Source organism: Sciurus vulgaris (assembly GCF_902686455.1).
Source record: "Sciurus vulgaris genome assembly, chromosome: 7".
Lineage (NCBI taxonomy): Eukaryota > Metazoa > Chordata > Mammalia > Rodentia > Sciuridae > Sciurus > Sciurus vulgaris.
Window position 1 is genome coordinate 831,826 of NC_136467.1, and position 12,522 is coordinate 844,347.

Consider the following 12,522-nt stretch of genomic DNA (forward strand, 5'->3'; position numbering starts at 1 on the left):
TGACTTGAGCAAGGCTGGCCTGCCGAATCCACTCTCTCCTGCCCAGATTTCATCCAGTGAAAACCTGTGTAGAGTGGTAGTTTTACAGGGTTCAGTTCAGGAGTCTAGGACTTGTCACCAGAGAGCTGCAGCTATGTGCAGCTGTATGCACGTGGTGTGAGAGCACTTGGCCTGTTGTGCTTAGAGCTGCTGAAGCTTGCTTGTGAGTTCTTCTGTGGCAAGCCGCCTCTGGAAAATGGGACATTCATACTAGGTAGACAGTTACAGAGATGGTTGAGAAAATTGGTGATTTTCCAGGAAACTTGTTTTTGACTGGTTTGACTGCCTCCTCATGTGGAGGCAGGTTTATACCTACTCACCAAGGGGCTTTGCTAATCTGTGGTACTCCCAACCTAACAGGGCCCCAGACAGAGAGGCCACCTGGACAGCTCCACCAGGACCCTGACTGGCCACTTCCTACTTTTGGACATGCAGGACCAACCTCCTTAACTAAACTGTATGGTTTGGATGTGAGGTGCCCCCCCAATCTCATGTGTGAAGCAATGCAAGGCTATTCAAAGGTGAAATGACTGGATCATGATGACCTAATCAGTGATGACCTAATCAGTGAATTAACCCCCTGATTGCTAACTGAAGGCAGGTGGGGTGTGGCTGGAGGAGGTGGACATTGGGGCCTGGCTTTGGGGTATCTATTTTGTATCTGACAGGTGGAGTGAATCTCTGCTTCCTGATCATTATGTAAACCACTTTCCTCTGCTATACTCTTTGGCCATGATGCCCTATCTCACCACAAGCCCCTAGAGATGGAGCCAGTTGCTTATGGACTGAGACCTCTGAAACTTTGAGGCCCTAATAAACTTTTGCTCTAAAATTGTTCTTGTCAGATCTTTTATTCACAGCAGTGAAAAAACTGACTAAACCAGAGGATGAACTTTAGGAAAAACTGAATCCAAGAATGATCCTAAGTGGCTAACTGGGCTAAGGGTCCCAAGTGACTAAATTCAAGAGCAGAACCTGAGAGCACTTGCAAATTATGGGTGGTGCACACTCTTGTGTTTCTGGAAGGAGCACACACTGAACTCTGCAGCCCTTCGGGGGTTGGTCTTGACTCACCTGCCAAAGCAGATAGGACCCGATCCACAGTGCAGCTCAGGTCCTATGCAAGTGTCAATCAGGATTGATTGAGCAGCCTGCACCCCTAATGTGCCCTGCTGACCTGGTAAGAACCTAGGTGGTTCATCTTAAATCCACTCCTCCTCTACCTTGGGCACACTGTTGCAAACTGCTCCTGAAGCTGAGCCCCTTTGTCCTGAGTTCTTCCTCCTGCGAGTTCTTGTTAAGTGACCAGACTTTGCAGGCAGTTGAGTTCTGATGTTGGCCAACTGGGCAGACCTAGAGTGTAGTCAGAGGAGCGAGTGTGGTTCACTTGACAGTGCAGCTTGGTGACACTCACGGAGCCACAGAGCTGCTCAGAGGTGCAGGGTGACGCCTTCTCTTTCGAAGGTGGCAGTCAGGGAGCGGGTAGGTGGGGGCTCTTCAGGCAGTAAGCTAGACTGCACCCTGACTGCTCGTGTTAGCATGGGGATGGCCGTCTTGTCGGGGGGTGTCCTTTGGAAAGGCCTCTTCCTGTGACTGCTGGCCTGCTGGTTGATTTCCTTGTCTGGAATACCACAAAGGAGCAAACTGGCTGTAGTGGCTTCTCTCCTGTCCCCCTGGCAGCTCCAGTTTGCTCAGCAGCTGCCGTGTGCAGCAGGTACTCAGTAAATGGGTATGGCAGTGTGTGGGCAGGGAGTTGCATGGCTGCTGTGGCCACTCCCTACTCAGCTTCGGCCCTGCCTCAGCTGTGCTCTTTCCCACCTGCGTGCATGGGTTGGGGTTGCTGGTCTTGATCTGCCTGCTGCACTGGCACCCACAATACTCCAGTCCTGCCTTTCTGACCTGTGGGGGCCGTGCAGGGCTGACAAGTCTGCTTGGAGAGGACTCTCATCCCAGGCTCTCCACGCCTCCTGCCAGCTGTGGAATGCAGCCTTTGGAGGGGTTCTGGAGCATTCTTTCTTCCGGCTTTGTGCAGGTGCCTCTCAAGGAACTAAGCCGCAAGCCTGAGACTTCCTCACTTCAGAATCTGCTTTCTAGATTTCCTGCTTGTGCTGAGGTTTTTTCAAATTAATTAGAGTGAAATCTTCTATTATCCCAACATACTAAGTTCTACTGGGAGGTGGACATCTGTTTCTTCTTGTTGCCTTTTTTGTCTTTATGTCTTCATTAGTGCATTCTAGCCGTATGTGATAGGGGTTTATTCTGACGTATTCATGAATGCTGCAGCACACTCTGCTTCACTTCAGTCCCCAGTGCTGCTGATTTCCCTCCTCCCACTCCTGTTCTTCCCTTCATCCACTCTGCTGGCGGTCTTTCTGCTTAGTCCTTGTGTTTAACACTGGTGCTATATGTAGAGGTGTGATTCACTGAGATATGCTTGTATATGGACAGATCCGTCCTGTGGCTCCCCACTTTCCTTCCTTCCTCCCATTAGCCCTTTCCTCTCCTAAACTGATTTTCCTTCTCTTTTCATGGGATTCCCCTGCCCCACTTTTTTCTCTTTATATCTGTCTGGCTTCCACATATGAGAGAAAACACTTGACTCTTGTCTTTCATTTCACTTTGCATGATCTTCTCCAGTTCCATACGTTATACCAGCAATGCCATAACATTCTTCTTTATGGCTAAGTAAAACTCCATTGTGTATGCGCACCACATTTGCTTTATTCATTCATCCATGGATGGGTATCTGAGCTAGTTCAATGAGTTGGCTATTGTGAATTGTGCTGCTGTGAACATTGATGTTCGTGTAGCAATATAGTAGTATGCTGATTTTAATTCTTTACATTTTTTTATTTTAAGTTTTTTATTGGTTCTTTTAGTTATACATGACAGTAGAATCTATTTTGAATAATGAAGCATGGAATATATCTTGTTCTAGATCAGACCTGCCTGCCTTCTCTTTCCCTCTCCTCTTTTTCCCTCTCCCTACTCCCTTCTCCCTCCTCTCTGTACATCTTTCTGCCGTCTACCCGTAGTTGTTTTTTAAATTGATTTCTTGTGGATGTACGTGGTGGTGAGGTTCACTGTGATGTATCATATGTGAACATAGGAAAGTTATCTCAGATTCATTCCACTGTAGTGTCTTTTTCCTATCCCCCTTCCTTTCCCTTCATTTCCCTTTTGAACTTCTACTCCCCTCCCCCCGTTGTGGGTTAATTTCCACATATCAGAGAAAACATTTAACATTGGTTTTCTGGCATTGGCTTATGTCACTTAGCATGATAGTTTCCAGATTCCATCTATTTACTGGCCCAATATCATAAAGGTCATTCTTATTTATGGCTGAGTAGTGCTCCACTGTATATGTACCACATTTTCTTTATCCATTCATCTGTTATAAGGGCACCTAGGTTGGCTGCACAGCTTAGCTATTGTGAATTAAGCTGCTATAAACATTGATGTGCCTTTTGTCACTATAGTATGCTGATTTTAACTCCTTTGGATATATACTGAGGAGTGGGATAGCTGATTTTAATTCTTTAGGATGAACACCAAGGAGAGGAGTTTCTGGGTGCTATGGTGGTTCTATTCCTAGTCTTTGAGGAATCTCTGTTCCACTTTCCAGGGTGGTTGTGCTAATTTGCAGTGCCATCAACAATGCGTGAGTGTACCTTTTCCCCACATTCTCTCCAGCATTTATTATTATTTGTATTCTTGATGATAGCATTCTAAGCGGAGTGAGAAAAAACACCAAACATGCCCCCAAATAATTCATTTAATAAATGGGCAAGAAAACCTAAAACGAAACAGCATTTCTCAAAAGAAGGAATACAAGTGGCCAACAAATATTGAAAAAATGTTCACATTGCTGGTAATCAGGAGATGCCCATCAGGACATCTGGCTTTGGCTGAGACCCTGGTGAGAACCTTGGGAGGGCAGCCCTCCTCTTGGCCTGCAGAGGGGACAGCCTTGATCATTAGTGCCAGGCCAAACATGGATGAGGGGTGCTGTGGGCCTTTCCTCTGTGTGGAGCCTGGGAGAATTCTCCATTGCCTGGCTTTCTTCTGCCTGCCTCCTCCCCCTGTGCTCAGCTAGGGGTGAACATGGAGTCTGGTGTGGCAGACAGCAGCAGCATGGACTCCCTTGGGGCCACCCACCTGCCTGTGCCTCACATTAGGGAGACTGCCGTTCTGCAGTTCTCTAGGAAGACAGTGCCTAGGCGTCTGTTGGAATCCCAGTGGGGAGAGGCAGCGGGGTTGCTGTAGGGGATGAGTGGGCCTCTGTGTGGTGGGGAAGACCTCTGTGGTTTCGAGTTGCAGGGTACACTCTGGAGGAAGAGCAGGAGTCACCCATGGAGGATACCACCACTCGAGACAGGCCCCAGGCCAGGAGAACCTTCTCCCAGGAGAGGAGCAGAGCCCAGGCTCCCTGGGTGCAGGCCCTGCACAGGGACCAGGTGAAATGGAGGGCGAATATTGCATGGCTGGACATTCAAGTTCCGACTTAAGTCACATATCTAATAAAAGAGACAAATCAGCCAAAGGGATGTGGTCGAGGTCTCAGCTGTGGGGAGGCAATTCTGCAGGCGAGAGAAGTGCTGACAGCCTGCCCACAGTGCCCTGCCTGGTGTCCCCTGTGCAGGGTGGGCCGGTCACTGGAGGTGCGCACAGTGCTGCCCTGCATGCTTGTCCTGTGATGTTCCTGGTTACGGTGTCACTGGGGCTTGCTCCCGTTGAGCAGACCGACTGTGACTTGATTTATAACCTCGGGTGTTTGATTCTGTCAGTTGAATAAATTATGGAAGCAATCATGAATCTTAATTCAAAATAAAAAATTCAGAGCATTCATTAAAACGTCACTTTCTGACCTCGTTTTGGGTCTCCCACATTCCTGCCCTCTGCTCCTTCCCTCTCCCCAAACCTCACTGCCCTTGGCGACCTTGGCTGGACCCGACCCTGATCTTCCACTAGCAGACGTTGGCTCCCTGGCCCTTCATTGTGGGAACCCTGCCAACGTCCATTCCAATTCTTCATTTATGACTATAATCTTTAAGTGACTCTTCCTCACAAAATTTTGGGAAAGGAGGACCCCTAAACCTGGATCTGTGTGGTATGAAGAGAAGTCCGTTCATTTTTCCCTACGTTAGGACAGGAGCAGTGTTAGGTGCATTCATGGAGATGCGTTGTGGTGATGCAGCACGTCTGTGTGGATCCCAGCCTCCAGGGTGGTGGGCATAGATGCGACCCACCTTCAGTTTCTAAGCTCACGATGAAACTGGCCCTCAGGGGCTGCTGTGTGCACTCCCATCCAACACCAAAGCTTAGGCTGGCTCACTCCCGACCCCAGCTGCCCCATGGCACATTGTCTCCCAGCACGCTGCTTTTTGTTTACATCTCAATTTTTAAAAATCCCTCTTTTTTCAGTTTTCAATAAACAGGTTTGTGTTTTCCTACTGACAATAGAATTTTCAGGACTGACTCAGACACACTAGTGCTGTAAGCTTCCCAAGAGCCTCAGCAGATTTTGTGGAAGGACCCTGAGACCAGGAGAGATTATTTGCTTGGTCATTCCAAACTCATGGATCACCTTTGAGATCAACTCATAAGAAATGGTTTAAAAATAGTGTCTCTTTAGCCTCTTATTTCCACGAAAACATGAACGTCAGTCCTATATTCTCATGTCTTTGAACATTGATTAGTCTTGCACACATAGTACTGGGGCACGGTGTGACCATTTGATGCTGTACTCAGCACTTAAGTGTCAAGCCAGGGCAGTCAGTGTTTCCAGCCCCAATAGAAGGTGTTCTCTCGTCATTGCTGTTTAGAAGTACTTTGCCCCACTTTGCTAAATTCTGTGACTCCTCGATCCTTCCTGGAGTGGTGTTGGGGAAGAATGGATAGACAAATTGTTGGGTACATAAAGTATGAGTGTACCACTCTATTTTCATAGATAAGCACTTAAATTTTAAACCCTCTTGCCTGTTTTGGAGGGAGACATGTACATGACCATAAATAGATGTACACATCCCCTTTCACAGTGCAGGCACCCATGTGCTCAGTGCTCACATTCACATGTATGTGCACGCATGTGCCACAATGCACCCCAGCACCTTCACGTGCTCACACGTGTGTGCACACTGGACCCAAGGGGGCAGTACCCAGATGGCTCTGAGGACTGACGGGCTGGAGGCTCTGCTGCAGGCCGAGAGCTTGGAGTCCTTCTCACCCTCGGTGGGATCTCCATTCTGTCCCCATCATAAACGTGTTGCATGAAAAAGAGAATAAAGGAGCCCAGGGCGCCCGCGTGATGAGATGATGAGGTGAGGGACATAAAGGGGTGGACATGAGCACCGTGTTCTCAGGAGCTAAGACCATTCTGATGCATTTTTTTACATGAAAAAACTTGAAAAATGTAATACTGGATTCTTAGTATTTAGATGCATGATTTTCCTTAATAGACTGAAAGAGTGCAGGGGAAATGTTTTAAGTCTTATAAATGCCATTGAATATCTTAAAGCTGTTCCTTCAGGCCATTTCTGAGACAAGGACCCAAGCTGACTTCTTGTCACCCTGACTCAAGGTACTTTCGGAGGCCATGGTGATGCAGGTCTTTCTCCTTCATCTTTCTGTGTTCATGGCACAGAGCAGAGTAAGCTGTTTTTGTCAGGCTTGGAGTATTTAGAGGAGACAACACGAGGTGGATTCCTACTGTGGGGCATCAAGGGTGCCTTTTAATCTACCTCCTTTTTAGCTCCTTAACAAAGTGGCCACACACCGCGATGGCAAGGTCACGTGCTCAGAAAGACCCTGCCACCACAGATGGTGCCAGGCCTCTCACACCTGGCCGCTCCAGGGGACTATGATCCAGTGTTGGCAAAACAGCTTATTCTGGGGGGTATTATTTGGCAAGATGACATGAGAGCACTCTCTGTGCTTCATCGAGAACTCTAATTGCTGAGATGTGGCCTTGCTGTTGCATGCTCCAAGGTTTTCCTATTGCATGCTCCAAGGCTTTCCTATTGCATGCTCCAAGGTTTTCCAAGTCCGTGGTGTTCTCCAGCTTGCAGTGCTGCCATTCAGAGCGTCAGTGCAGATTCGATGCTATTTTCTAGGGTCCTTTTGGTCTCATCGGAGGCCCTGTGGTTTCCCTTGTCTCTGTGGTCAGAGACAAGGGATACACGGGTTCCCAAGCAGCTGTAGACAGCACCAGGACTCATACAACTGTGGTCTCCGTGGTTCTCAGAACAGGGTGGGGAGAACAACTGCCTCATCTCCATGTTGATATTAACCAGTGCTCATCCAGGGAGAGCAGCACTGAGCAAGGGTAGATCCTGCTGGCATGCGGGGTTCGGTGCCCCTCGCTGCTCAGGCTTTGTGATTGTGAGCACGTAATGGCCAGGACTGTGTATATACATCACCTCCTTTAGAGGGCACTATAGATCCATTTGGTCAGCAGGTAAGTGTGGCATGCATGTCACCTGTAGGTACCACCAGAGTGAGAAGGTGGGTGCTCTGTCCTTACCAGAGCTGGGTATGAGGCAGCACATTGTGTAGTCTAACCAGAGGGACAGAGGAGCAAGAACTGGCCAAGGAGTGAGGCAGGCCTGAAGGGACAGTGCTGGCCTCCTGTAGTCAGGGGACAGGGCCTCTGGGCCATTGAGCCCAGATGGTGAGACTGTGTCCCAGGTGCCCAGTGTGCACTACATAGGCTGCAAGCCAGTGGAGGGCAGTGGGCTTTGCCCCTGAGACTCGGGCTCCACTGGCTCAGCGGAGGGGCACAGAGGGAAAGGTGGGTCAGCCTCTGGTCCAGGAGCACACCTGCCAGCCCCAGAACCCTGCTTCCTCTCAGACAGCCACTGTCCAGGTCGACCTGCCAGCGCCTGGCCATAGCAGCCTGTGCGTCTGGCTTTCCTCATCCCCAGGTGACCTGCACCGCACTGCTTATTATCGCAGAGTGCCCCTCTGTGACATGGCTTGTTGTGCATTCATGCTGATGAACATTTGGGGTGTTTCAGATGTTTTTATATGACACTCACTGTATCTTGGCAAATGTAAAATAAGTAAAACCAGAATTGTGAGTTGGTGACAAATGTGTTTTATTTTTTTTCCATTTTTTTTATTAAAAATCATAAATTTACATAGGGCAATGTTTGATTAATTCTGTTATTTTTTTCCTTCCCCCCACCCCTCCCACCCCTCTTTTCCCTCTATACAGTCCTTCCTTTCTCCATTCTTCCCACCCTCCTTATCCCTAACCCTAAACCTAACCCTAACCCTAACGCAAACCCCTCCTACCCCCCATTATATGTCCTCATCTGCTTATCAACGAGATCATTTGTCCTTTAGTTTTTTGAGATTGGCTTATCTCACTTTGCATGATATTCTCCAATTTCATCCATATGCCTGCAAATGCCATGATTTTATCATTCTTCATGGCGGAGTAATATTCCATTGTATATATATGCCACAGTTTCTTTATCCATTCATCAACTAAAGGGCATCTAGGTTGGTTCCACAATCTGGCTATGGTGAATTGAGCAGCTATGAACATTGATGTGACTGTATCTCTGTAGTATACTGATTTTAAGTCCTTTGGGATAGGCCAAGGAGTGGGATAGCTGGGTCAAATAGTGGTTCCATTCCAAGCTTTCTGAAGAATCTCCATACTGCTTTCCAGAGTGGCTGCACTAATTGCAACCCCACCAGCAATGTATGAGTGTACCTTTTTCCCCACATTCTCTCCAACACCTATTGTTGCTTGTGTTCTTGATAATCGCCATTCTAATTGGGGTGAGACGAAATCTTAGGGTAGTTTTGATTTGCATTTCTCTTATTATTAGAGATGTTGAGAACATTTTTTCATATATCTGTTAATTGCTTGTACATCTTCTTCTGTGAAGTGGTCTGTGCATATCCTTAGCCCATTTGTTGATTGGATTATTGTATTCTTGGTGTAGAGTTTTTTAAGTTCTTTATAGATTCTGGAAATTAGCGCTTTATCTGAAGTATGAGTGGCAAAGATATTCTCCCACTCTGTAGGCTCTCTCTTTGCATTGCTGATAGTTTCCATTGCTGAGAGAAAGCTATTTAATTTGAATCTATCCCAGTTGTTGATTCTAGCTTTTATTTCTTGTGCTATGGGAGTCCTGTTAAGGAAGTCTGATCCTAGACCAACAAGGTGAAGATTTGGACCTACTTTTTCTTCTATAAGATGCAGGGTCTCTGGTCTGATTCCAAGGTCCTTGATCCATTGTGAGTTGAGTTTTGCGCAGGGTGAGAGATAGGGGTTTAGTTTCATTCTGTTGCATATGGATTTCCAGTTTTCCCAGCCATCATTTGTTGAAGAGGCTATTCTTTTCTCCATTGCATATTTTTGGCACCTTTGTCTAGTATGAGAAAATTGTATTTATTTGGGTTTGTGTCCATGTCCTCTATTCTGTACCATTGATCTACCTGTCTATTTTGGTACCAATACCATGCTGTTTTTGTTACTATTGCTTTGTAATAGAGTGAAGATCTGGTATTGTGATACCCCCTGCTTCGCTCTTTCTACTGAGGATTGCTTTAGCTATTCTGGGTTTCTTATTCTTCCAGATGATTTCATAATGGCTTGCTCTATTTCTGTAAGGTACATCATTGGGATTTTAATTGGAATTGCATTGAATCTGTATAGCACTTTTGGTAATATGGCCATTTTGACAATATTAATTCTGCCTATCCAGGAACATGGGGGATCTTTCCATCTTCTAAGGTTTTCTTTAATTTCTTTCTTTAGTGTTCTGTAGTTCTCATTGTAGAGGTCTTTCACCTCTTTTGTGAGACTGATTCCCAGGTATTTTATTTTTTTTCAATGCTATTGTGAATGGGGTAGTTCTCCTAACTTCTCTTTCTGAAGATTCATCACTTATGTATAAAAATGCATTGGATTTATGAGCATTGATCTTGTAACCTGCTACTTTACTGAATTCACTTATGAGTTCTAAGAGTTTTCTGGTGGAATTTCCAGTTTCCTCTAAATATATAATCATGTCATCAGCGAACAGGGATAGTTCGAGTTCTTCTTTTCCAATTTGTATCCCTTTAATTTCTTTGGTCTGTCTAATTGCTCTGGCTAGAGTTTCAAGGACGATATTGAATAGAAGTGGTGAAAGAGGGCATCCCTGCCTTGTTCCAGTTTTTAGGGGGAATGCTTTCAGTTTTTCACCATTTAGAATGATATTGGCCATGGGCTTAGCGTAGATGGCCTTCACAATGTTAAGGAATGCTCCCACTACCCCAATTTAAAAAATATGGAACGCTTCACGAATTCGTGTGTCATCCTTGCGCGGGGCCATGCTAATCTTCTCTGTATCGTTCCAATCTTAGTATATGTGCTGCCGAAGCGAGCACCACAAATGTGCTTTAAAGTATTCAACATGTTTTTATTTTTTCTTCAAATACTGAGAATTTCCAAGTCATTAGAAATCGCCTTTCACTTATCATAACAGGGCATCAGTTATAGTGAGGTCATGGAGGACACTGTCTCTAATTCTGTTCTTAGACTGTATCACCTTCACTCCACATTTCTCTGATAACTGGGCCTCGATTCTGAGACTAGCATTTCTAACCCAGTCTCTTTCTGAAGTTGCTTATCGATCATTTTGACTATTTTCCAGGAGATGATCTGCAGGGTCCGTGGTGTCCCTCCTCAACAGGGGGAACCTGTTAACCGGTGAGGTCCAGCTGCACAGAGGAGGTGGCCATGGCTGCTCGGTGGGTGGTGTGGCAGGGGAGACCGTGCTCTGTGCTGTCCTGGAGTGCAGGTTGCAGGAGTGCTGTGAAGACATGGCCAGGGGCCGGGCAGCTCAGGCCTGGGAGGAACAAGGAAGGGGAGAGGGGGCAGGAGCACAGTGGGGCAGTGCGGAGCCAGAGGAGCAGGGAGAGGAGCCTGGGACAGATAGACAGTAGAGGCAGGGCCTGCCCAGGGTCACCTTGGCCATAGGTGCACTAGGACCTAGTCTCAGGGCCACGTGGATTTCAGGGGATCAGCCCAGTCAGTGCGTCTGACTGAAGAAGGAAGGGCAGAGTGGGGTCCTCGCAGGCACATTCTCACAGCTGGGCCACGTGGGTTCCAGGGGATCAGCCCAGTCAGTGCATCCGGCTGAAGAAGGAAGGGCAGAGTGGGGTCCTTGCAGGCACATTCTCACAGCTGTCTCAGCAGAATCCGGACTTAGGTGGGGCACATTCTCACTGAAATGTCAGTGGGCTGTTGGGAGCTGCCCTGGCCAACGTGTGGATTTTCCTCAGTGGCAGCTGTACTGTTCTCATGTCTTTGTTCAGCAACCTCTGGTAGCTGTCTAGGGAATACCGAGTTTAAGGGGAGCCCTTCTGGGGGGCCCTGCTTGCTGACGTGCAGGCTCTCCACTGCATCAGCGCCTCGTCCCTGTCTTCACTGGGACACAATCCCTTCTGGTCCAGTGGCCACTTCTTGCTCCTCTGTTGTAACTGCTATTTTGTTCTTGGGCCCTGCCCAGGTTTCTCCAAACTGAATGAACTCTGTCACCCTTTGGTTCTACAACGGGCAGCATGACAGCTGGCCAATAGGGCCAGCAGGATGACCTGGAGGTCTGTGGGCAGGACCGCTGGCTGTTCCTCAGTGAGCTTGGGGAAGAGCAGGACTAGGGGCCTCCAGGCTGTCCCATGGGTGTCTGTGGTGGGTGTGTTTACAGAGCTATGGAGTGGGGAGAGAAAATCTGAAACACTTTATTTTGTCATTGTTTTATCAATTTTCACTCTGCACATCATAGCTGGTGTCTCACTGACTGCACTTGCTAACTTATGTTGATGGCAAAGCGTTGTGAAGTCCTCTAACGTCTAGGTTAGCCTAGGAGACCTGGGTTTACGTGCAGTTTACCACCAGCTCATTTGCTGTGGGCAGTTGGAAGGTAACTGGTAATTGCTGGTTCAGTCACTGGTGTTTTGAAGGCTCTATGCAGTCGCTCGGGCCTTGTTTTGTCCCTAGCTCTGTGGCAGCTGCGCTCACTTCCGGGTCCTGGAAGCAGACTGAGGAGGTGGGAAGTGTGGGGCCCAGTACAGGCCTGCTCGATTGGAAAGCCCATGGAGGAGTGGGCACCATGGTGGTAGAGCCCCCAGCTCCCTCAGTGATTTCCTTCCTGGAGTGGAGGTGGGTCAGTAGGTGCGAGTAGTCATTGCTAACAATTATGGACAGGAGACTCTTGTTTGTGTTACATATCAGACCTGCAGTCATCTTTCCTGTGCTTTGTGTTTTTAGATCAAAGATGGAAACGGCCCAGGAGGTTTCCTGCCCTGGTGGCCGTGAGGATGCTGTAGTTACAGAGAAGTACGTGGCTGAGTCAAGGGAGGTGGTGTCTCATGTGCAGCTGGCCTGCGGCCCACTATACTGTGCCTTCCCCCTGGATGGGAACCAGCTTTGCCTGTGGAGCATCAGGGACCCTTCTCACCAGGTGGTCAAACAGGGGCAGG

The 12,522-nt window shown here is 47.7% G+C and overlaps 1 protein-coding gene across 15 annotated transcripts in view; it reads left to right on the plus strand.

The window, feature by feature from the left end:
* The window catches only part of WDR27 (WD repeat domain 27), a 196,515-nt gene that overhangs the window by 26,928 nt on the left and 157,065 nt on the right, over positions 1-12,522 (plus strand). For 8 of the 15 annotated variants that reach the window (XR_013764886.1, XM_079146196.1, XM_079146200.1 and 5 more), the window contains exons 1-2: positions 11,797-12,202; positions 12,311-12,503. Coding sequence is in view for 11 of the 15 variants with exons in the window: in XM_079146196.1 (XP_079002322.1) it covers positions 12,009-12,202; positions 12,311-12,503 (387 nt within the window). In the remaining 4 variants the exon portion in view is untranslated. Of the gene's footprint in view, positions 1-10,694; positions 10,751-11,796; positions 12,504-12,522 lie in introns of those variants that run through there. The other 7 variants (XR_013764887.1, XM_079146201.1, XM_079146191.1 and 4 more) reach the window with 5 other exon arrangements.